The sequence below is a fragment of the Manis pentadactyla genome, chromosome 3 (genome assembly GCF_030020395.1).
Source record: "Manis pentadactyla isolate mManPen7 chromosome 3, mManPen7.hap1, whole genome shotgun sequence".
Classification (NCBI taxonomy): domain Eukaryota; kingdom Metazoa; phylum Chordata; class Mammalia; order Pholidota; family Manidae; genus Manis; species Manis pentadactyla.
Genome location: NC_080021.1, coordinates 114442138 through 114466583, shown reverse-complemented (window position 1 = coordinate 114466583; position 24446 = coordinate 114442138). Strand labels below are relative to the sequence as shown.

General features: G+C 38.2%; 1 protein-coding gene across 5 annotated transcripts in view; it reads left to right on the top strand.

Moving 5' to 3' along the window:
• MPP7 (MAGUK p55 scaffold protein 7) overlaps window positions 1–24446 on the top strand; it is a 253490-nt gene that overhangs the window by 210866 nt on the left and 18178 nt on the right. For all 5 annotated transcript variants that reach the window (XM_057498334.1, XM_057498336.1, XM_057498337.1 and 2 more), the window contains one exon: window positions 5268–5438. In XM_057498334.1, the coding sequence (XP_057354317.1) occupies window positions 5268–5438 (171 nt within the window). The remainder of the gene's footprint in view (window positions 1–5267; window positions 5439–24446) is intronic.

Genomic DNA, 24446 nt, shown 5'->3' with positions numbered 1-24446 from the left:
AAAAGAATTGTCTGAACTCAGACCAAGAGTCACGTTTTTGTCACGACATAGTAATAAAACATTTGGTACTATCAAAGTATGTACTAATGTCAAGTAGGGAAAGGATTGTTCAGTAAGTATTTCTGGGGTCATTGGTTAATTGCTTAGAAAAATAAAGTTACAGCCTCACATTACAAGTTTGATCTCATAGTTTCAGCTGAGTAATTCCAGATGGAATTAAAAAAAATTAAGTGTAAGGCCATGTAACCCATTTTTTTAAACTTAAGAAAATGCAGATGAATATTTATCAGACCTAAGGATAGGAAATGTCATAAAAACAGTGGAATAAATCACATGAGAAAGAAATTCACAGATTCAAATGCATAAATATTTTTAATTTCTTCAAAAAGGAAAATCAAAAATCCTAAAAAATCTTTGCAACAAATAGAGCCAAAGGCTGTGACCTTAAAAGATACATGTATTTGTGAACACCCTAATCAAAAACTGATTGAAATGTATTAACCAACAATTTACAGAAGAAATAAGAAATGAAAGTGAGTAATAAACACGAAAAATGTTCAACTCCTAACAATTAAAATGAAATAATAAACAATTTTTCACTTGTCTGATCAGTAAAGATTTTAAAGTGATCAGAAGTCCTGTTATGAGGAAATGGTAATATGGCAGTTGTGTACTTACTAGTGTTGGAAATATACATTGTTATTAACTGGTCTGCACTTGGACAGGATCTTGCTTCTATTAATCTGTCCCAGTGGAATCCTCAGTGAAGTAAAGGGAAGGCACGGGATGGTCATTGCAGCCTTACTGAAAGGAAGAGCAAATAACAAGCAACTTAACTGTCACCTTTTCTGGTAAAAAATCAGTTTACTTGAAATGAAGCTACACAATTTTTTTAAATGATAAGTTAACAAGTCATCATAAATTATTTATACTGGAAAATAGCAAATTAAAAGTGTCTCCTTGTGATTAGGGGTCTGAGCCGCAGCTGTAGTCTTACTTTAAGTCACTTTCCTACTGTAACAAAGTAAATTCCTTGAAAAAAAACAAATCTCAAGCAGCTGTGGGTAAGCTCCCTGGAAAAAGCCTGTTTGTAAAAATGTGGAGCCAATTATAAAATGACAAAAATGTGAAATTATAAGGAAAAATACATTTTGCTTAAACTGTTCCTTTACTCCAAGTTCCTTGTTTCTGGTTTTTTTCCTGCTTTTTTAAAGCTTGCTAAGACTTGTGCACTGAAAATGAACTGAAATTAAATAGGTTCTAGGTTATTTATTCACATTTACCTGAAACAACCCTCTGCTTTCAGTTCACACATTTTAAAAAATCTCCCTTTTAATGGCAGAACCACATCAGATCTGAAGGCAAGAAATTATTAATTCCTTTTCCTGATGTAGAGTTCGCTCTTCTTTAAGCTTAGACTTCACCAAGTATACTGACACATCACTCAGCCTGTTACTGAAATTTGAAAATTACAGCCTCTGTACAGCCTTGAACGCACTATCCCCTCTGACTCCCTGCTCAGAATATGGAACATACATAGGCAGGTATGGATCAGTGGAGTAAAGGATCATGATAGGAAAATAAGAGGGAAGGATGCTCTTTAAATTTAAATATAGTGCCCAAAATAACTCGGTCCCTAGAAAGAGGATCTTGAAAAAATGAAAGGGTAGTTAACCACTACTAAATCTTCCTGTTGTGTTTCTTTAAAATGCCCTACTACTTTTATAGGGTACTTTTAATGTTTAACATATTAAAATCTGGATTTAATTTTAATATTTTGTCTCTTTTTATAACAGCCAATTAAAAAATTTTTAATAAGCCCCTTTTATTTTCCCCTTGATTGCTGGACTGTGAGCTGTGGGAACACAGGGGGGTTAATGTGCCTGCCTACATGGTATTTGCAGTTAGTTGGAGACATAATCAAGTATTAATCTATAGTTTATAGCTACAGGTATTGACTATGTGCCAGTACTGGGCCAGATGCATCACAGGAATTATTTCATCCTTAACATCCCTGTCAGGTATTGTCCTCATTTTGAAGGGAGACCTGAAGTCCCACAGCTGGTCTTGTCAGTCAGCGGCAGAACCGAGGTGCTACCCCAGACCTGGCCACCTCTGGGCTTTGCCTTTTTAACCCTGGAGCTGCTACTGCTCCCTCCCGGCTGCGTGGCACCGACCGCCCTTCCCCTTTGTCTTGTAGATGCGCATACTGGGTTCTGCCCGGGGCCTCTGGGCTGGGGATCCCGCTGAGCGGCAGCGCTGGGCGGCAGGGAGGGAGGTGGGCGCGTGCCGGGGCGGGCCGCCACCCTCCAGCCCTGCGCCTCCCTCTGCAGCGTTACCACTTTGTCCCGCACTCAGTTTTCTTTTGTGAAAATATCCACTGTGTCCTGCTTTGTTGACATTCATACTGAGACAGTGAGATAGCGCGTATAAATAGGGTTTTTGTTCCCTTTAGAATTGCTGAAACGTTAGGAAGTTTTTTCAAGCACCTTGTGTGCCAAGCGCATCACAAGCCGTCCTGTGGACCCCAGGTCCGGCCTTCGAAGGCCCGTAGGTTCACCGTCTCTCTTTTCCCTACTGTCTTTTCATTGTTTATGATGGAAGGAAAAACTTGTGCCAACGCTTTCACTGACATTCCAGGTTTAGCTAGGATTCACTAATCGTAAGTTTCTCAGGTTTTCACTTCTGGACTTCATTTGCTTTGCACGGGGCAGTATGTCCTCATCAGATCCAGGCCTGTGCCCAAGTGTGTAGAGACTTGAGGAAAAACCTCCCTCCATTCAAGGGACAACTGAAGGAGTTTTTAGTTCCGCCTTTTCATCCTACGATTGCCTTGAAACCAGAAGCCATGAGACTGGAACCAGGGGCTTGAACTCGAACACTCAGAAATCCCAGCATAGAAAATGTGCTAAACCAGAGCCATCTTACTCTGGATGCCAGTCGGGGCCAGCAGTCACTGGTGACAGAGCTGGGGTGGGGCTGGGATGGCATTACTAGTTCCTGCAAACAAGGAAGACACCTGCCTGCTAATCGCTGTGTTTAAAGCATCGGGAGTGGTTGTAAGAAACTCCGGTACTTCTGGCCTAGTGGTGTGAGGACGCTGCGGTATAAGGGATACTTCCATTTTCTGGGTTCCCACGAGTCTCCCAATAACCTAGAAAACAAGAGAAACAAAAAATAATTTTTCCTCTGAACCTTCACATGAAAGTTTCAATTCTGCCTGCATGTGTGACTTTTGATTTCACACATCTTTTCTTCATTCTAAGTCCCCCCATCTCTCCTTTTGCTTCCCTGGAATCTCATCTTAATTTGTAAATTATCAATGGGTTTTGTCATTTGACTTGTTCAGTTTTTCCTCTTTACCCTTTAGCTTTGGTAAGAAAGCTTTTGAGCAATTATCTTGACCTCATGGCAAATCCTTTTTTTTATTTATTAAGGTATTATTGATATACACTCTTATGAAGGTTTCACATGAAAAAACAATGTGGTTACAACATTTACACATATTAACAAGTCCCCACCCATACCTCTCAATGCAGTCACTGTCCATCAGTGCAGCAAGATGCCACAGATTCACTATTTGCCTTCTCTGTGCTACACTGTTCTCCCCGTGATCCCCCACACCGTGTGTACTAAATATAATGCCCCTCAATCCCCTTCTCCATCCCTCCCTACCCACCCTCCCACACCCCTCCCCTTTGGTAACCACTAGTCCCTTCTTGGAGTCTCTGAGTCTGCTGCCATTTTGTTCCTTCAGTTTTGTCACAGCAAATCCTTTGTAAAATCTTTTACCTCCGATAATGGGAGTGTCTCCTCTGCAATCAGAATGACTCCTGGTGAGCCACAGACATAGATTACTCCATTCATCACTCCCTTCTTAATATCTCAGTTGATTTTTATTAAACTATGAATTCATGAGGTGAGTGATATAACTGCAGAGCCATTGATAACTATTTTTTAATAGTGCCTTGATTTTACTATTATTCATTTCTTAAATCCAGTGGTAATCGTTTCCATTATGTTCCCTAAAATTCATATAGATCAGTGATTACAGTCTTGCATTTTATTATAAAATACCCATTAAAAATATTTTTTCTACTTACCAAATTTGATCAATATTCTTCTTAAAGGAATTATGTTTTTATAAAAGGTACTTGCATTTTGTTGTGTACTAGGGAGCCCATAATACATATAATGAGCAGATTGTTTTCTCTCCCTTAAAACCTGGATTTTGAGAGTATACAGACAGGAAAGTTGTTGATTGCAAATCCTAGTGAACTCTTCACTGGTGTGTATGATGAACATCACTATTCTTGAAAGGAAATAAAAGCAGAATGGTGCAACAACATTAAAAGCCAGTGGAACAGAATGTGAGTTGACTGAGAAAAGGCACTTTTTGCCTAAGTCTTTTAAACCTACATCTGAAATAACAGCTGTGAGCCGGAGAGGGCTCTTTAAGCAGACAAGAGATTTTATTAAACTATTTGAAAGAATATTTTAGTAAAAGAATCTATCACCTATTATTAAGACTACACAATTGAGACCATGAAACCTATTTCAAAATTTCAGTAGGCTTCAAGTTATAAAAGCACAGACTTTGCAAGGAGAAAAACAACCTGGGGGTTGGACCTTGACTAAACCCCCTGGAGTCGCACATCAGTGCAGTGACTCACCCTTAGTGACAGGCTGGTTCTCAGCCAGATCTGGGTGTGCTGCCACTGTGCTTTGTCTAACTTAGTTTTCTTCTTATCTAGCAGTAGATGCTGTCTGTGCCACAGGTGTGGTGTCAGGCTATGCTTAGACTCTAATATAAAATATTCTAGTATTTGTGAGTGAGAGAATTCATCACTTGTATTTGTGAATGAGAAAATTCATCATTTATATTGAAAGTGTTTCTACAGTGCTTTTCTTCTTATCAAACATGATCATAAGTCTGACAAATTATAATTGTCTTATTATAGCCATTACAGTTAATTTACTTACTGATTTCTGAAAAGAACTCTGTGATTTAGAGTTAAAAAAAAGTGTATCATCTAGCTACAAAAACATGATTCTCTTATAAATTGTTTTAATGAATTTGTGTAGTATCTATTTTTTTTCTCCTTATTAAGTGCACTGTAACAATATAGTGAATAAAATCCAACACAACTTTGAGGATTTTGAAAAATTTTTTGTTGTTTGGAGATCACTTTTTTTTGTTCCTTGTTGGTTGGAGATCACTTTTTTTTTGTTCCTATTACTAAAAAATACATTGTTTGTGTTTTCAGCTGGTTTTAGAAGAAGTTTCCGTCTTAGTAGAAAAGATAAGAAAACAAATAAATCCATGTATGAATGCAAGAAGAGTGAGCAGTATGATACCGCGGATGTACCCACATATGAGGAAGTGACACCCTATCGGCGGCAAACCAACGAGAAATACAGACTTGTTGTCTTGGTTGGTGAGTGTTTGCTTTCATGTGTAACTATGATAAAGTAAATGAGATAGAAAGAATTTAACTTCAAAGAGCATCATGCTTGATGTTTTCAAGCTAAGAAATCTCACCTTTGCCACCTTTTGTTTGTTCTCTAACATGAAATCTTTAGTCTTTGTTGCTCATGTGATGTTCAGTAGACTTAAAACAACTAGGAAGAATGGTACTGGCGTTTTAGTGGAACTTGTATAATAAAACGGGATAGCAAATACCATCACAATATATTAAGCATAACAGGGTAACTCTTTTAAATAATAGAGATCAATATATTTCTTAATATAATGCACATTTCTTACAGTTTATTTTGAGACAGCAGCCATGGTATATGCGTCTTGTGACATTCAGGCCTTCAGTGAAATGAACTGTTTTGGCAGAGTTCTAGGATATTTAACCCTGGAAAGTCAGCTAACACAACTGCTTAAAGTAGTTAATAAGTGTACATAGGGATTTCTATAAACATTGGCTGGTGTGAGTCACATGAACACTCCAGCATCTGTCTGGTCCAACCCGCGGAGACAGTTGTAATCACTGCTTCTGTGTTACTCCACCTCCTCTTCATTTGTGTTTCTTTAAAGATTTGGTGACAGATATTTTAGCTCTAAGGACCAAAAACAATAATTTTGGGGGGAAAAAAAAACTGGCAAAAAGGAACCTGGTGTCTCTTGTTAATTGTCCCTGTAACCAGGGAGTAAGTGGGAAAGCTAATGAACCCCCTCCACCCCATATTAGAAAGGAGTCTTTTGAAAAGTCATCACCCATGTTCTTGACAGATGGTGGGTTACTTATGGGACAAGATGTGGTTTCTCCCATGTAATGGCACTGGAAGTGATTCGCCAGACCTTCACACTGTTGGCATTATTTACCAATTCACATTCACATACTTCAAAGCTGCCTTTATTAACAGTAGCCACATCTTCTAATCTCTGTATGCTCCCCACCTTCCCCCAGAAGAAAGCCCCACCGGGAAGAATGTTCCCCGTAGGTTTTTATATTTACTATAGAGCTTAGGGTGCTCCAGCCTCCTGGTAGAGCTGGGCCTGTGAGAATACAAGCTTTCCCAGTCCTGAATCCTTTGTCGCTCACTGGGGCTGCTGGGACCTCCTGCTCTTCTTCCACTCCAGGGCCCTCACTTACCACCACCCATCTCGGCAGCAGCTCCTCATCCCTGGTGCATCCTCTGTGTCAACCAAGGTCTGCTCCTCACTTGAGGGTACCTTGTGATCAGAGGGTAAAGATAACATGATTTCCTGGTTCCCCTTAAATCCTAAGGACTCAACTTGATAGCCAAGGAATCATTAGTACAACTTTGGAACTCTTGGTTTTCCCTAGGGGATCTAACTGAAAGAGGGAAGGATGTAGAATAAACTTTACGTATTTTCTTTGCTGTAAGTGCTAACAATAAAAACCCTTTCCTTGGGAATGAGGAGGGGAAGATAGTTGAGGATAAACTAGCAGTCTGAATAGTAATCCAGAGAAGAATAAAAGGAAACCATAGTCTGAAACAACTGAAGATAGTTGATGGTTATGGAAAAGAAAGAGCTACTCCCTAGCATCTTCCAAAAAATGGGGGCAGGGAACAGTGGGTGCGTGGTAGACATAATCATGGCATGCTGTTAACTGGAACTGTATGCAGGTGGGATCCCCAGGCTACAGTTCCTTAAGGAAATGCCCGGTGTCTTTTTCTTTTTCTGTAGATTTCTTAACATTTCCTGCATAGACAATCCCATTACCTGTGAATAGAGAGAATTGTTATTTCTTTTTGTAGGCATTTTTTGTACTTGCTTTATTGTATTGTATCCTTACTGTAGGCTTTCAACTATGTTTGCTTAGCTTTGTTCTCAGTCCTAGGGAGAAAGTATTCAGTCTTTCACCATGAGGTACAGTATTAACTATAGGTTTTTTAATAGATGCCCCTTCCCAGGTAGGAAATGGGCCTCTGGGCAAAACAAGCTTTGTTCCAATCTTGTTTTGCTCTTCTACAGCCATGTGACAGATACACATTTCAGATTTCTCAGGGCTTCAGTTTCCTTATCTGAAAAATGAGGATAATTGAACATCTGCTTTCTAAGTTTGTTTGAGGGTTAAATGAAATTATATATGAAAAGACTTAGACCAATTCCTGGCACCTAGTAAGGTTTAATAAAAAGTAGGTCTTGTATATTGTAAACAACAGTATTCAACTGAGTAAATTATGAAGATTGTACTGGCATTATTCAGTGATTCATGAGTCATCAGGCAGCATCCCATCTACCAGAAAGTAACTCTAGGAAGCTGTACAAAATGAAAGACTTTTATAGGCAGAAGGAATCAGAACAAGGAGGTTATACCAGTAAAAAATGGATTGTTTGTGGCAAGGTCACCTTCCTTTGGGGTACAACCAGGGGTCCATCAGGCAGGTCACCTCACTGGTGCTGACCAGGTAATTCCAGAGTGACTGGTTTACGATTCTGCTTCTGGGAGAGGTTGAAACTATAAGTTAGGTATTAAGTCTTGGTTCTATGACATGGGCTTAGTCCAGGTGACTCCATTTTGGGCCTGTTTTCTCTTTTTAACAATATTAACTGAAATATACAAGGTAAACACAAAGTGTTCAAACAATGAGTAGGTTTCTGCTGATTTTGAATCTCAGCATTCAAAACATAAGTTAAATTAGTTTACTTAGCACTTCACCATCTAAAAGTGGTAATAAAGCAGTGGACTCAAATTTTGGGAATTCCAGAATGTTCCTGAATTAACTGTTTACTTTTTATGATTGTAAAAATCATATACTTAGGGAAAAAGATGGCGGTGTGAGAGGTGAGACAGAGGTTTCCTCCTAAAACCGCATATAATACGAAAATATAATTAATACATCTAATCCTGAAAGAGCAACAGGAAAGAGGACTGCGCCAGACTGAATACACCTGGAGAAAAGAGCAGACCTCACAGAACAGGGTAATGTAGCAAAGCTGTGGCCCAGCGGGACTGAAGCCCTTCCCCCACCCCAGCTCATGGGTTGGAGGAAGAGAAACTGAGCAGGGAGAGAGTGGAGGCCTGAGACTGCTGAATACCTAACTCTGGAGATCTGCTCTGGGAGCACAAACCTACATTTCATGCTGCTTTCATGATACTCTCGGGATTATGGGGTTGGAAAGCTAACAAGGGCAGAATTCCTGGAGAGACTGAGATTCCAGCTGCTTGTGGAAAGCAGGGATCCATATCCAGCTGCTCTGTGACAAAAGCTTATACGTGTGTGCTTGGCCCACTGGTTCAGGCAGTGGAGACAGGCATAGCAGCCCAGAAGCAGGAAACAGCTCTTTCCTCACCCCAGGCACCAACACTGCTCACCTGTGACCCCTAACATTGCTCCAGGGGTTGAGCAGTTCCAAAGTACAGCTTCTGGGCACTAGAGGGCACCATATACAAAACGAAAAGCCAAAGGAACCTTGTTCAGAGTAAAATTAATATAACTCCTGAAAAAGATGACATGGACTGCATGACTCTTCCTGAAAGGGAGTTCAAAATAAAAATCATTAATATGCTCATGGAGGTATGGAAAGATATTCAAGAACTCAGAAATGAATTCAGGTTGGAGATCCAATCATTGAAGAGCACAATGGAGGGTATTAAAAGCAGATTAGATACAATGGAGGAGACGATAAATGAAATAGAAACTGGAGAAGAGGAATACAACGAAGCTGAGGCACAGAGAGAAAAAAGGATCTCTAAGAATGAAAGAATATTGAGAAAACTGTGTGACCAATCCAAACAGAACAATATTTGCATTATAGGGGTACCAGAAGAAGAGAGAGAGAAAGGGATAGAAAGTGTCTTTGAGGAGCTAATTGCTGAAAACTTCCCCAAACTGCGGGAGGAGATAGTCTCTCAGGCCATGGGGGTACACAGATCTCCCAACACAAGGGACCCAAAAATTACAACACCAAGGCATACAGTAATTAAAATGGCAAAGATAAAGGATAAGGACAGACTACTAAAAGCAGCCACAGAGAGAAATAAGATCACATACAAAGGAAAGCCCATCAGGCTGTCATCAGACTTCTCAGCAGAAACCTTACAGGCCAGAAGGGAGTGGCATGATGTATTTAATGCCATGAAGCAGAAGGGCCTGGAATCAAGATTACTTTATCCAGCAAGATTATCATTTAAATTTGAAGGAGGGATTAAACAATTTCCAGATAAGCAAAAGCTGAGAGAATTTACCTCCCACGAACCATTTCTAACAGTGTATTTTGGAGGGACTGCTATAGATGGAAGTGTTCCTAATGTTTAATAGCTGTCACCAGAGGAAATAAAACCACAGTAAAGAAAGTAGAACAGCTAATTACTAAGCAAATACAAAATTTAATTAACTATTCTCAAAGTCAATCAAGGGATAGAAAAAGAGTACATAGTATGATACCTAATATATAAAGAATGGGAGAGAAAGAAAAAGGAGGAGCAAAAGACAAGAACCTTTAGATTGTGTTTGTAATAGCATATTAAGTAAGTTAAGTTAGACTTGTAGATAGTAAGGGAGTTAACCTTGAACCTTTGGTAACCACGAATCTAAAGTCTGCAATGGCAATAAGTACATACCTGTCGATAATCACCCTAAAAGTAAATGGACTGAATGCACCAATCAAAAGACATAGAGTCGCAGAATAACCATTATAAATAACTATATTCTCAAAACAGGAGCACCTACAAATGTGAAACAAGTACTAACTGAATTAAAAGGGGAAATAGAATGCAGTACATTCATTCTAGGAGACTTCAACACTCCACTCACTCTGAAGGACAGATCAACCAGCCAGAAAATAAGTAAGGACACAGAGGCACTGAACAACACAATAGAACAGATGGACCTAACAGACATCTACAGAACTCTACACCCAAAAGCAGCAGGACACACATTCTTCTCAAGTGCACATGGAACATTTTCAAGAATAGATCATATACTAGGCCACAAAAGAGCCTCAGTAAATTCAAAAAGATTGAAATTGGACCAACTAGTTTCTCAGACCACAAAGGTATGACACTGTAAATAAATTATGCAAAGAAAATGAAAATCCCACAAACACATGGGAGCTTTACAGCATGCTCCTAAATAACTAATGGATCAATGACCAAATAAAAACAGAGATCAAGCAATATATGGAGACAAATGAAAACAATAATTCAACCCTGCAAAATCTGTGGGACGCAGCCAAGACCGTGCTAAGAGGAAAGTATATTGCAATACAGACCTATGTCAGGAAAGAAGAACAATCCCATATAAGCAGTCTAAACTCACAATTAATGAAAGTAGATAAAGAAGAACAAATGAGGCCCAAAGTCAGTAGAAGGAGGGACATAATAAAGATTAGAGCAGAAATAAAATAATAGAAAGTAGGAGAATAAAACAATAGAAAGAATCAATGAAAGCAAGAGCTGGTTCTTTGAGAAAATAAATGAAATAGGTAAACCCCTAGCGAGACTTATCAAGAAAAAAAAAGAGTCTTCACACATAAACAGAATCAGAAATGAGAAAGGAAAAATCACTACGGACACCACAGAAATAAAAAGAATTCTTAGAGGATACTATGAAAAATTATATGCTAACAAACTGGATAACCTAGAAGAAATGGATAACTTTCTAGAAAAATACAACCTTCCAAGACTGACCAAGGAAGAAACAGAAAATCTGAACAGACCAATTACCAGCAATGAAATTGAACTGGTAATCAAAAAACTACCTAAGAACAAAATACCTGGACCAGATGGCTACACTGCTGAATTTTATCAAACATTTAATGAAGACCTAATACCCATCCTCCTTAAAGTTTTCCAAACAGTAGAAAAGAGGGAATACTTCCAAAGTCAATTCTATGAGGCCAGCATCACTCTAATACCAAGACCAGGCAAAGACACCACAAAAAAAGAAAATTACAGACCAATGTCCCTGATGAACATAGATGCAAAAATACTCAACACAATATTACCAAACTGAATTCAAAAATACAACAAAAAGATCATCCATCATGATCAAGTAGGATTTATTCCAGGGATGCAAGGATGGTGCAACATTCGAAAATCCATCAACATCATCCACCACATCAACAAAAAGAAGGACAAAAACCACATGATCATCTCCATAGATGCTGAAAAAGCATTTGACAAAATTCAACATCCATTCATGATAAAAACTCTGAACAAAATAAGTACAGAGGGCAAGTACCTCAGCATAATAAAGGCCATATATGACAAACCCACAGCCAAAATCATACTTAAAAGCAAGAAGCTGAAAGCTTTTCCTTTAAGATCGGGAACAAGACAAGGATGCCCACTCTCCCCACTTCTATTCAACACAGTACTGGAAGTCCTAGCCACGGCAATCAGACAACACAAAGAAATAAAAGGCATCCAGAATGGCAAGGAAGAAGTTAAACTGTCCCTGTTTGCAGATGATATGACATTGTACATAAAAAACCCTAAAGAATCCACTCTAAAACTACTAGATCTAATATCTGAATTCAACAAAGTTGCAGGATACAAAATTAATACACAGAAATCTGTGGCATTCTTATACACTAACAATGAACTAGCAGAAAGAGAAATCAGGAAAACAATTCCATTCACAATTGCATCAAAAAGAATAAAATAACTAGGAATAAACCTAACCAAGGATGTGAAAGACCTATACTCTGAAAACTACAAGACACTCATGAGAGAAATTAAAGAAGATACCAATAAATGGAAATACATCCCGTGCTCATGGATAGGAAGAATTAATATTGTCAAAATGGCCATTCTGCCTAAGGCAATCTGTGGATTCAATGCAATTCCTATGAAAATACCAACAACATTCTTCAAGGAACTAGAGAAAATCGTTCTAAAATTCATATGAAACCGCAAAAGACCTCAAATAGCCAAAGCAATTCTGAGAAGGAAGAATAAAGCAGGGAGAATTACACTCCCCAACTTCTAGCTCTACTACAAAGCCACAGTAGTCAAGACAATTTGGTAATGGCACAGAACAGACCCATCGACCAGTGGAACAGACTAGAGAGCCCTGATATAAACCCAGCCATATATGGTCAATTAATATATGATAAAGGAGCCATGGACATACAATGGGGAAATGACAGCCTCTTCAGCAGCTGGTGTTGGCAAAACTGGTTAGCTATATGCAAGAGAATGAAACTGGATTATCGTTTAACCCCATACACAAAAGTAAACTCGAAATAGATTAAAGACTTGAATGTAAGTCATGAAACCATAAAAGTCTTAGAATACAACATAGGCAAACATCTCCTGAATATAAGCATGAGCAACTTCTTCCTGAAGGCATCTCTTTGAGCAAGGGAAACAAAAGCAAAAATCAACTAATGGGACTGCGTCAAACTAAAAAGTTTCTGTACAGCAAAGGACACCATAAACAGAACAAAAAGGCATCCTACAGTTTGGGAGAATATATTTGTAAATGACATATCTGACAAGGGGTTAACCTCCAAAATACATAAAGAACTCATATGACTCAACACCCAAAAAGCAAATAACCCGATTAACAAAGGGGCAGAGGATATGAAGAGGCAGTTCTCCAAGGAAGAAATTCAGATGGCCAACAGACACATGAAAAGATGCTCCACATCACTAATCATCAGGGAAATGCAAATTGAAACCACAGTGAGATATCACCTCACAGCAGTAAGGATGGCCAGTATCAAAAAGAGTAAGAACAACAAATGCTGGTTAGGATGTGGAGAAAGGGGAACCCTCCTACACTGCTGGTGGGAAGGTAAGCTAGTTCAACCATTGTGGAAAGCAATGTGGAGGTTCCTCATAAAACTACAGATAGGAATACCATTTGACCCAGGAACCCCACTCCTTGGAATTTACCCAAAGAATACAACTTCTCAGATTCAAAAAGACATATGCACCCCTATGTTTATCACAGCACTTTTTTACAATAGCAAAGATATGGAAGCAACCTAAGTGCCATCAGTAGATAAATGGATAAAAAAGAGGTCTTACATATACACAATGGAATACTATTTGGCCATAAGAAGGAAACAAATCCTATCATTTGTAACAACGTGGATGGAGGTGGAGGACATTATGCTCAGTGAAATAAGCCAGGCATAGAAAGACAAATTCCAAATGATTTCCCTCATTTGTGGAATATAACAATGAAGGAAAACTGAAGGAACAAAACAGCAGCAGATTGAGAGACTCCAAGAATAAACTAGTGGTTACCAAAGGGGAGGTGTGTGGGAGGGCGGGTGGTGAGGGAGGGGGAAGGGTATTGAGGGGTATTATGCGATGGGGTATGGGTGGGGACTTGATAATATGGGTAAATATAGTAAGCACATTGTTTTTTCATGTGAAACCTTCATAAGAGTTTATATATGAATTATACCTTAATAAAAAAGAAATCATACAGTTAGGAAACAATTTCTTGGCTTCTACATCACGCATAGGTAGATGGAAAGAGTGTAATCTTTGTGGTCCTACTCAAGTCAAATTTGTCTTTTCCCAGCATTTTCAAAGCCTTTAGGAATAATGGTATTGACCTTGAAACTGTTAGATAAATATTGTCAGGGACGTGTACAGTGTTGTGTTCTCTATATTCTTACTTCAGTATTGCATGACTTTTATTCTTGGACAGTGTTCAAGAATTTAAAACAGACTAAGTTGGTAACCTGGTAAAAATATGAGAGCAGACGTCTTTGTGCTTTGATCAGAAGTATTTAATTTTCTCTTCATTTTGTAAAGGTGCTGTTCCAGAGCCACATTTCAGCCACTAAGACATCTTAATGATAGTTTCTGTTGTATTCTCTTCTGCATTAAAAGTATTTTCCAGAATATATGTTAAAACCAATGTCAGGTATTTAGTACCTTTTTCTCCTTAAGTTTTATCTTCAGTAAAACCTGACTCTTTGAGTATTATGTTAATGAAGCCAAATAATATGTCTGTGTTTTCAGGGGAAGGAACAGGGCAAAAGTTTTGGTGTTAAAATGCAACTAAAACACTTTTCATAGCTTAAGCCAGTAGAAGAGCAAAAATTCATCTGGTAGATACTCAGACAATTTGTGACTTGTTCTGTCTGGTTATGAGGCATAAGAGGAAATGAATAATAAATCTATATATTTCACATTTTTAGCTTGATTATTAAGTAGCATTCTGCTTTCCTTTGTGCTGAATGCTTTATGCTGCTTTGTAGAGTTGCTTTGAATAAGTAGACATTTATGAGACCATCATCATTTTTCCAAAAACCTATGGCAGAACGAAGTCTCCCACATAAAGCCGAGAGAAAAGTAAGCTGTTAAAGTTAAAATGTTTATTGGGATTCTCAAAGCTTTTGTTGAACTTTGATTGAAAGTTTGTAGGAATTAGTCTGCAATTTATAAACCTCAAAGTCATAATTAAATTCTGAGTGTGTGATAGATTTAAAATTGTAATTCTTCTTTATATGTGGTAAATATGATCTTTTATTGGAATCACAGTTGGCTTTTTTATGCTGTTAGTCTATCTTAAATGTTTATAGTCCAGCTTAATTTCTGGGCATAAATCACTGTTATGTTCATTCAGCTGATTTTTATGGAGTCCTGACCATTCCAGGCACTGTTCTAAGCCCATGTGTTTGTTAATGAGCACACATACATTTTTGCCCTCCTGGTATTTACATTCTAATGGGAGGACATAGACAACATATTCATAATAAATTTTTAATAAATAATAAAATCAATGTATAGTTCTTAGATGATGGTAAGTTCTGTAGAAGTAAATGCAGAGCAGATTCAGGGGAATCAGTAATCTGATTGGAATCGGAAATCATGGTAGCCTCATTGGAGAGGTCACCTTTTGAAAGATTCTGAAGTAAGGAAGTTGTCCCTGCCCTCATTGCTTAGCTAAGGATGCAGGGATGGTTTTACTTTGACCTTTTAGTTTTACTGCACTCTTATTAGACCCTTGAGATGGATATGAGATGAGTATTTAAGCCAGTCTATATGTCTAGTGTGAGTAGCTGCTTTGGAAAAAAATGATGCTCTTTCCAGAGGCTTCCCAGTATTTCTTTTCTTCTCCTTTTTTCTTTTTTTTGACATTAGCATATAAATTGATGCTTCATCAACAGCATTTTCCTTACATAATGAGAGCAATAGAGGAAGGAAAGTCTGAACCTCTATCAGGGCTTGTTATAAACTGCTAAGTTGCTATATTTTCTGTAGAATTTGATTCCAAGGGAACTTTATATTTAGTTTCATAAACAGATTTGTCACTCTTCCAACACAAAATCCAGCCACCCACTAATGTGATCATTGTAACATTGCTAGTCAAATACAATAGCATGGTTATTTCTATTTTATGCCTAGAGCAACAAAAATAATGGTGCCACAATATGATAAGTAGACTTTTTATAATGTGTCTGATCCAAGGATACCTAGAAATTTCATTTGCTTTGTCTTGCAATAAATCAAATGAGTGAGTGTGTTTTTTCAGGTAACAAAAGCCGTTTGGATATTTATTGCAGACTCCAGTTATTTCTGATATTTTTCACTGGATAATAAGAGTAACAAGTCTGGCCAATACCATAAAAACGTCTGGGGGAAACTGGGGAAGAATGTTCGTGTTCGGCAGTGTAGGTACACTGGAGGTAAACACATAGTAAAAGCTTCCTCCACGTCAGTAGCTCTCCATATCATATGCCATTTTTTATGTTTGAGCCAAGATGTACAAAGACCATCAGGAAAAGTGAATAGCACTTTGGCAGAGCAAGAGTTCTTGTCCGATGTAAAATTTAATATTGGCACAAATCCAAGTAAGAGTGGATTTTATTGTTTAAATGCAATATGGCTGTTAGATGGATATACAGCGTGTTAAAACTAATTTAGCTAATCTCCACCTACCTGTATCTCTCTCTCAGAAGTTTCTTTCCTGTCATGTTGCTAACCCTCTAATTGTCTGTGCTTTTGTGTATGAGTACCACTCATCTATATGTACATTACTGAATTCATTTTGATGCTCATCAGCCTTAAGCAAAAGTACAGCAGAAGTCTGTGCTCGGCATTTACAAATAAAAAGTACTTTACGCTCATTCTTTGTAGACTACATGAGTCCCATTTTAAAAATATACCACATTTCATTGATTTCAGTTAAGTCATGTTCACAGTATAATACATTACTGTTCTAGTAAGTACTGGTTTCCACTCACGATCTGCACTAATACTAGTAATAATACTAGTAAGTAGATGACTGAAGCTTCAAAATGAAATGCCATAGAGCATGGCTGTCATCTTTTTCAGTACAGGTAAGAACATCATACTGACATTTTAAAGCATTCCTTGAGTACACCTGTGATTTCAGAGCACTTCCATAGGCACTAGTTTTATTGCCCTTAATGCTTTCTCCACACATTTAGCCTTTTTTGATTGTTAATTGTATATATCTGTTTCAGCTTCAGAAAGTAGATCCTTTGGGATGGCCTATGTTTACAGAATGAAAAACTTTTATGCATCAACTGTGATTTAATTTTGAAAGTATATTCTAGCATTCTAAATAAAAGTATTATGTTTGTTTTTCATCCATAACCATTTGTTACACATCATAAACCCTTACACATACCTGTGGAATAAAAAGAAAAAAATGTGAAAATACAATAATGAAAGCATTCAACCTCTCATGTGGATAATGAGTTAATAATGTCAACAGACTTAGGGATCATTAGGGGTAAAGGTGTGGTATATGTCAAAATTCTCCCTATTAGCAAAGCTGAAAATTTACATATAGGTTATTTTTAGAAATCTTTCTTTTTTTTTTTTTTTTTGTAGATAATTATTTTTTATTGAAGGGTAGTTGACACACAGTATTACATTAGTTTCAGGTGTACAACACAGTGATTCAACATTTAAATACATGATATTTCTAGGTACCAGCTATCACCATACCAAGTTGTTACAATATTTTGACTATATTCCTTATGCTATACATTACATCCCGGTTACTTATTTATTTTACAAATGAAAATGTGTATTTTTTTTTTTTTTTTGTGAGGGCATCTCTCATATTTACTGATCAAATGGTTGTTAACAACAAAAAAATTCTGTATAGGGGAGTCAATGCTCAATGCACAATCATTAATCCACCCCAAGCCTAATTTTCTATCAGTCTCCAATCTTCTGAAGCATAACGAACAAGTTCTTACATGGAGAACAAATTCTTACATAGTGAATAAGTTACATGGTGAACAGTACAAGGGCAGTCATCACAGAAACTTTCGGTTTTGCTCATGCATTATGAACTATAAACAGTCAGTTCAAATATGAATACTCATTTGGTTTTTATACTTGATTTATATGTGGATACCACATTTCTCTCTTTATTATTATAATTTTTAATAAAATGCTGAAGTGGTAGGTAGATACAAGATAAAGGTAGAAAACATAGTTTAGTGTTGTAAGAGAGCAAATGTAGATGATCAGGTGTGTGCCTGTAGACTATGTGTTAATCCAAGCTAGAAAAGGGCAATAAAACATCCACGTATGCAGAAGATTTCTCTCAGAACAGGGGGGGTGAGGTTCTAAGCCTCACCTCTGCTGATCCCCATTTTCTCACCTGATGGCCCCCTGCGACTGTGCCTGTCTTAGGTTGTTCCTCCCTTGAGGAATCTTACCCGTCTCTGGCTAACCAGTCATCTTCCGGGGCCATACAGGGAAATGTAAAGTTGGTAAGTGAGAGGGAAGCCTTATTGTTTGAAAAGGTTAGCTTTTTACTTCTTTGCATATTTCTGCCCTGTGGCTTCTATGCCCAGCATTTGTCTTGAGGTATCTTTACCACTTGGAAGAATTATGATACTCGGTAAATTTGATATGAGGCATGAATTCTATTTAAGGGTTGTAATTAGGAAGGAAGAAGAAAAGTTATAGAAGTAGCAGGCGGAAGAAAACATGGGAAGATTGATTATTTCTTTGACATATCTTCTTGTAGAGTAACTTCAGCATGTATATATTTTAAGCTACTACTTAAATTGCGCACACACATTAACATAATAGGAGTATAGTTACATAACCAAAGCACACCTGTAATTACCAGCCATCTCCAGTGAAACCAAGAAAACCAGTTAGGCACCTTAGGCATTTGTGAAAACTTATCTATGATATGGTGGATATTGTCCAACTGAACTTGAACAGTCTGAGAGAAATCAGACAAATTGAAAAAACCCATTCCTGGGGACCGTTCACATCCCATATGTTCTTTTAACAGTAAATAGTCTGTAGTTGTGAGATTTTGGAGTGCTACAACTTGCACTTCTCCTCATTCTTGGTTGAGTTCCAACAGTATAGATCCAGTCAAATTTGTTGTTTTACTGTATGCACAGGCCAGCTTAGATATCTCCTTCTTCATTCCCATGGCAAGTCCAGGAACTGGTGGGATGAGTGCATCTACACCTGTAGCAGTGCGTGGATCTTTGTTGGGGTTTTTTGATGATCATCGTCTGGCATGAGTCTTCCAAAGATGTTGGAAGTTCTTTTTCATATCGTATCTTAGTTCATTTTCGGGGTAGCCAAATTAGGCTTTGATTCTCTGTATAAGCACAAACAGACCCTTTGCCTACACTTTTATATGCCCTTTATACCCTTGTGTAGTACTCATTGGAGGTCACCACACAGGAACTGCCTTTTTTTTTTTCTTGGTATCATTAATCTACACTTACATGATGAATATTATGTTTACTAGGCTCTCCCCTCTACCAGGTCCCCCCTATAAACCCCTTTACAGTCACTATCCATCAGCATAGCAAAATGTTGTAGAATCACTACTTGCCTACTCTGTGTTTTACAGCCCTCCCCTTTCTCCCACCCCCCCATGCATGCTAATCTTAATATCCCCCTTCTTCTTCCCCCCCCTTATCCCTTCCTACCCACCCATCCTCCCCAGTCCCTTCCCTTTGGTACCTGTTAGTCCATTCTTGAGTTCTGTGATTCTGCTGCTATTTTGTTCCTTCAGTTTTTCCTTTGTTCTTATACTCCACAAATGAGTGAAATCATTTGGTATTTCTCTTTCTCCGCTTGGCTTGTTTCACTGAGCATAATACCCTCCAGCTCCATCCATGTTGCTGCAAATGGTAGGATTTGCCCTTTTCTTATGGCTGAGTAGTATTCCGTTGCGTATATGTACCACATCTTCTTTATCCATTCATCTGTTGATGGGCATTTAGGTTGCTTCCAATTCTTGGCTATTGTAAATAGTGCTGCAATAAACATAGGGGTGCATTGGTCTTTCTCAAACTTGATTGCTGCATTCTTAGGGTAAATTCCTAGGAGTGCAATTCCTGGGTCAAACGGTAAGTTTGTTTTGAGCATTTTGATGTACCTCCATACTGCTTTCCACAATGGTTGAACTAATTTACATTCCCACCAGCAGTGTAGGAGTGTTGCCCCTTCTCCACAGCCTCGCCAACATTTGTTGTTGTTTGTCTTTTGGATGGCAGCCATCCTTACTGGTGTGAGGTGATAACCTCATTGTAGTTTTAATTTGCATTTCTCTGATAATTAGTGATGTGGAACATCTTTTCATGTGTCTGTTGGCCATCTGTATTTCTTTTTTGGAGAACTGTCTGTTCAGTTCCTCTGCCCATTTTTTAATTGGGTTATTTGTTTTTTGTTTGTTGAGGCGTGTGAGCTCTTTATATATTCTGGACGTCAAGCGTTTTTTGTATGTGTCATTTTCAAATATATTCTCCCATACTGTAGGGTTCCTTTTTGTTCTATTGATGGTGTCTTTTGCTGTATAGAAGCTTTTCAGCTTAATATAGTCCCACTTGTTCATTTTTGCTGTTGTTTTCCTTGCCCGGGGAGACATGTTCAAGAAGAAGTCACTCATGTTTATGTCTAAGGGGTTTTTGCCTATGTTTTCTTCCAAGAGTTTAATGGTTTCATGACTTACATTCAGGTCTTTGATCCATTTTGAGTTTACTTTTATATATGGGGTTAGACAATGGTCCAGTTTCATTCTCCTACATGTAGCTGTCCAGTTTTGCCAGCACCATCTGTTGAAGAGACTGTCATTTCGCCATTGTATGTCCATGGCTCCTTTATCAAATATTAATTGACCATATATGTTTGGGTTAATGTCTGGATTCTCTAGTCTGTTCCATTGGTCTGTGGCTCTGCTCTTGTGCCAGTACCAAATTGTCTTGATTACTATGGCTTTATAGTAGAGCTTGAAGTTGGGGAGTGAGATCCCTCCTACTTTATTCTTCTTTCTCAGGATTGCTTTGGCTATTCAGGGTCTTTGATGTTTCCATATGAATTTTTGAATTATTTGTTCCAGTTCATTGAAGAATGTTGCTGGTAGTTTCATAGGGATTGCATCAAATCTGTATATTGCTTGGGCAGGATGGCCATTTTGACGATATTAATTCTTCCCAGCCACGAGCATGGGATGAGTTTCCATCTGTTAGTGTCCCCTTTAATTTCTCTTAAGAGTGACTTGTAGTTTTCAGAGTATAAGTCTTTCACTTCTTTGGTTGGGTTTATTCGTAGGTATTTTGTTTTTTTTGATGCAATTGTGAATGGAGTTGTTTTCCTGATTTCTCTTTCTGTTGGTTCATTGTTAGTGTATAGGAAAGCCACAGATTTCTGTGTATTGATTTTGTATCCTGCAACTTTGCTGTATTCCGATATCAGTTCTAGTAGTTTTGGGGTGGAGTCTTTAGGGTTTTTTATGTACAGTATCATGTCATCTGCAGATAGTGACAGTATAACTTCTTCTTTACCAATCTGGATTCCTTGTATTTCTTTGTTTTGTCTGATTGCCATGGCTAGGACCTCCAGTACTATGTTAAATAACAGTGGGGAGAGTGGGCATCCCTGTCTAGTTCCCGATCTCAGCGGAAATGCTTTCAGCTTCTCGCTGTTCAATATAATGTTGGCTGTGGGTTTATCATAGATGGCCTTTATTATGTTGAGGTACTTGCCCTCTATGCCCATTTTGCTGAGAGTTTTTATCATGAATGGATGTTGAACTTTGTCAAATGCTTTTTCAGCATCTATGGAGATTATCATGTGGTTTTTGTCTTTCTTTTTGTTGATGTGGTGGATGATGTTGATGGACTTTCAAATGCTGTACCATCCTTGCATCCCTGGGATGAATCCCACTTGGTCATGGTGTATGATCCTTTTGATGTATTTTTGAATTCGGTTTGCTAATATTTTGTTGAGTATTTTTGCATCTACGTTCATCAGGGATATTGGTCTGTAGTTTCTTTTTTGGTGGGGTCTTTGTCTGGTTTTGGTATTAGAGTGATGTTAGCTTCATAGAATGAGTTTGGAACTATCCCCTCCTCCTCTATTTTTTGGAAAACTTTAAGGAGAATGGGTATTATGTCTTCCCTATATGTATAAAATTCTGAGGTAAATCCATCTGGCCTGGGGATTTTGTTCTTTGGTAGTTTTTTGATTAGCACTTCAATTTCATTGCTGGTAATTGGTCTGTTTATATTTTCTGTTTCTTTCTGGGTCAGTCTTGGAAGGTCGTATTTTTCTAGGAAGTTGTCCATTTCTCCTAGGTTTCCCAGCTTGTTAGTATATAGGTTTTCATAGTATTCTCTAATAATTCTTTGTATTTCTGTGGTGTCCGTTGTGATTTTTCCTTTCTCATTTGTGATACTGTTGATTTGTGTTGACTCTCTTTTCCTCTTAATAAGTCTGGCTAGAGGCTTATCTATTTTGTTTATTTTCTCGAAGAACCAGCTCTTGGTTTCATTGATTTTTGCTATTGTTTTATTCTTCTCAATTTTATTTATTTCTTCTCTGATCTTTATTATGTCCCTCCTTCTGCTGACCTTAGGCCTCATTTGTTCTTCTTTTTCCAATTTCGATAATTGTGACATTAGACCCTTCATTTGGGATTGTTCTTCCTTAATTAAATATGCTTGGGTTGCTATATACTTTTCTCTTAAGCCTGCTTTTGCTGTGTCCCCCAGAAGTTGGGGCTTAGTGTTGTTGTTGTCATTTGTTTCCATATATTGCTGGATCTTCATTTTGATTTGGTCATTGATCCATTGATTATTTAGGAGCGTGTTGTTTAGCCTCCATGTGTTTGTGAGCCTTTTTGCTTTCTTTGTACAGTTTATTTCTAGTTTTATGCCTTTGTGGTCTGAAAAGTTGGTTGGTAGGATTTCAATCTTTTGGAATTTTCTGAGGCTCTTTTTGTGGCCTAGTATGTGGTCTATTCTGGAGAATGTTCCATGTGCACTTGAGAAGAATGTGTATCCTGTTGCTTTTGGATGTAGAGTTCTGTAGGTGTCTATTAGGTCCATCTGCTCTACTGTGTTGTTCAGTGCTTCCATGTCCTTACTTATTTTCTGCCCGGTGGATCTATCCTTTGGTGTGAGTGGTGTGTTGAAGTCTCCTAGAATGAATGCATTGCAGTCTATTTCCCCCTTTAGTTCTGTTAGTATTTGTTTCACATATGCTGGGGCTCCTGTGTTGGGTGCATATATATTTAGAATGGTTATATCCTCTTGTTGGACTGAGCCCTTTATCATTATGTAGTGTCCTTCTTTATCTCTTGTTACTTTCTTTGTTTTGAAGTCTATTTTGTCTGATATTAGTACTGCAACCCCTGCTTTCTTCTTGCTGTTATTTGCCTGAAATATGTTTTTCCATCCCTTGACTTTTAGTCTGTACATGTCTTTGGGTTTGAGGTGAGTTTCTTGTAAGCAGCATATAGATGGGTCTTGCTTTTTTATCCATTCTGTTACTCTGTGTCTTTTGGTTGTTGCATTCAGTCCATTAACATTTAGGGTGACTATTGAAAGATATGTACTTATTGCCATTGCAGGCTTTAAATTCGTGGTTACCAAAGGTTCAAGGTTAGCCTCTTTAGTATCTTACTGCCTAACTTAGCTCGCTTATTGAGCTGTTATATACACTGTCTGGAGATTCTTTTCTTCTCTCCCTTCTTGTTCCTCCTCCTCTATTCTTCATATGTTGCATGTTTTGTGCTGTGCTCTTTCTAGGAGTGCTCCCATCTAGAGCAGTCCCTGTAAGATGTCCTGTAGAGGTGGTTTGTGGGACGCAAATTCCCTCAGCTTTTGTTTGTCTAGGATTTGTTTAATCCCACTTCATATTTAAATGATAGTCGTGCTGGATACAGTATCCTTGCTTCAAGGCCCTTCTGTTTCATTGCATTAAATATATCATGCCATTCTCTTCTGACCTGTAGGGTTTCTGTCGAGAAGTGTGATGTTAGCCTGATGGGTTTTCCTTTATAGGTGACCTTTTTCTCTCTAGCTGCCTTTAAAACTCTTTCCTTGTCCTTGATCTTTGCCATTTTAATTATTATGTGTCTTGGTGTTGTCCTCCTTGGATCCTTTCTGTTGGGGGTTCTGTGTATTTCCGTGGTCTGTTCGATTATTTCCTCCCCCAGTTTGGGGACGTTTTCAGCAATTATTTCTTCCAAGATACTTTCCATCCCTTTTCCTCACTCTTCTTCTTCTGGTACCCCTATAATACGGATATTGTTCCTTTTGGATTGGTCACACAGTTCTCTTAATATTGTTTCATTCCTGTAGATCCTTTTATCTCTCTCTATGTCAGCTTCTATGCATTCCTGTTCTCTGGTTTCAATTCCATCAATGGCCTCTTGCATACTATCCATTCTGCTCATAAACCCTTCCAGAGTTTGTTTCATTTCTTTAATATCCTTTCTGGCATCTGTGATCTCCCTCCGTACTTCATCCGATATCTCTTGCGTATTTCTCTGCATCTCTGTCAGCATGTTTATGATTTTTATTTTGAATTCTTTGTCAGGAAGACTGGTTAGGTCTGTCTCCTTCTCTGGTGTTGTCTCAGTGATCTTTGTGTGCCTGTGGTTTTGCCTTTTCATGGTGATAGGAATAGTGTGCAGAACTGGGACGAGTGACGGCTTGAAGAACTTCCCTTCTTGTTGGTTTGTGGCCCTCCTCTCCTGGGAGAACAGCGACCTCTAGTGGCTTGTGCTGGGCAGCTGTG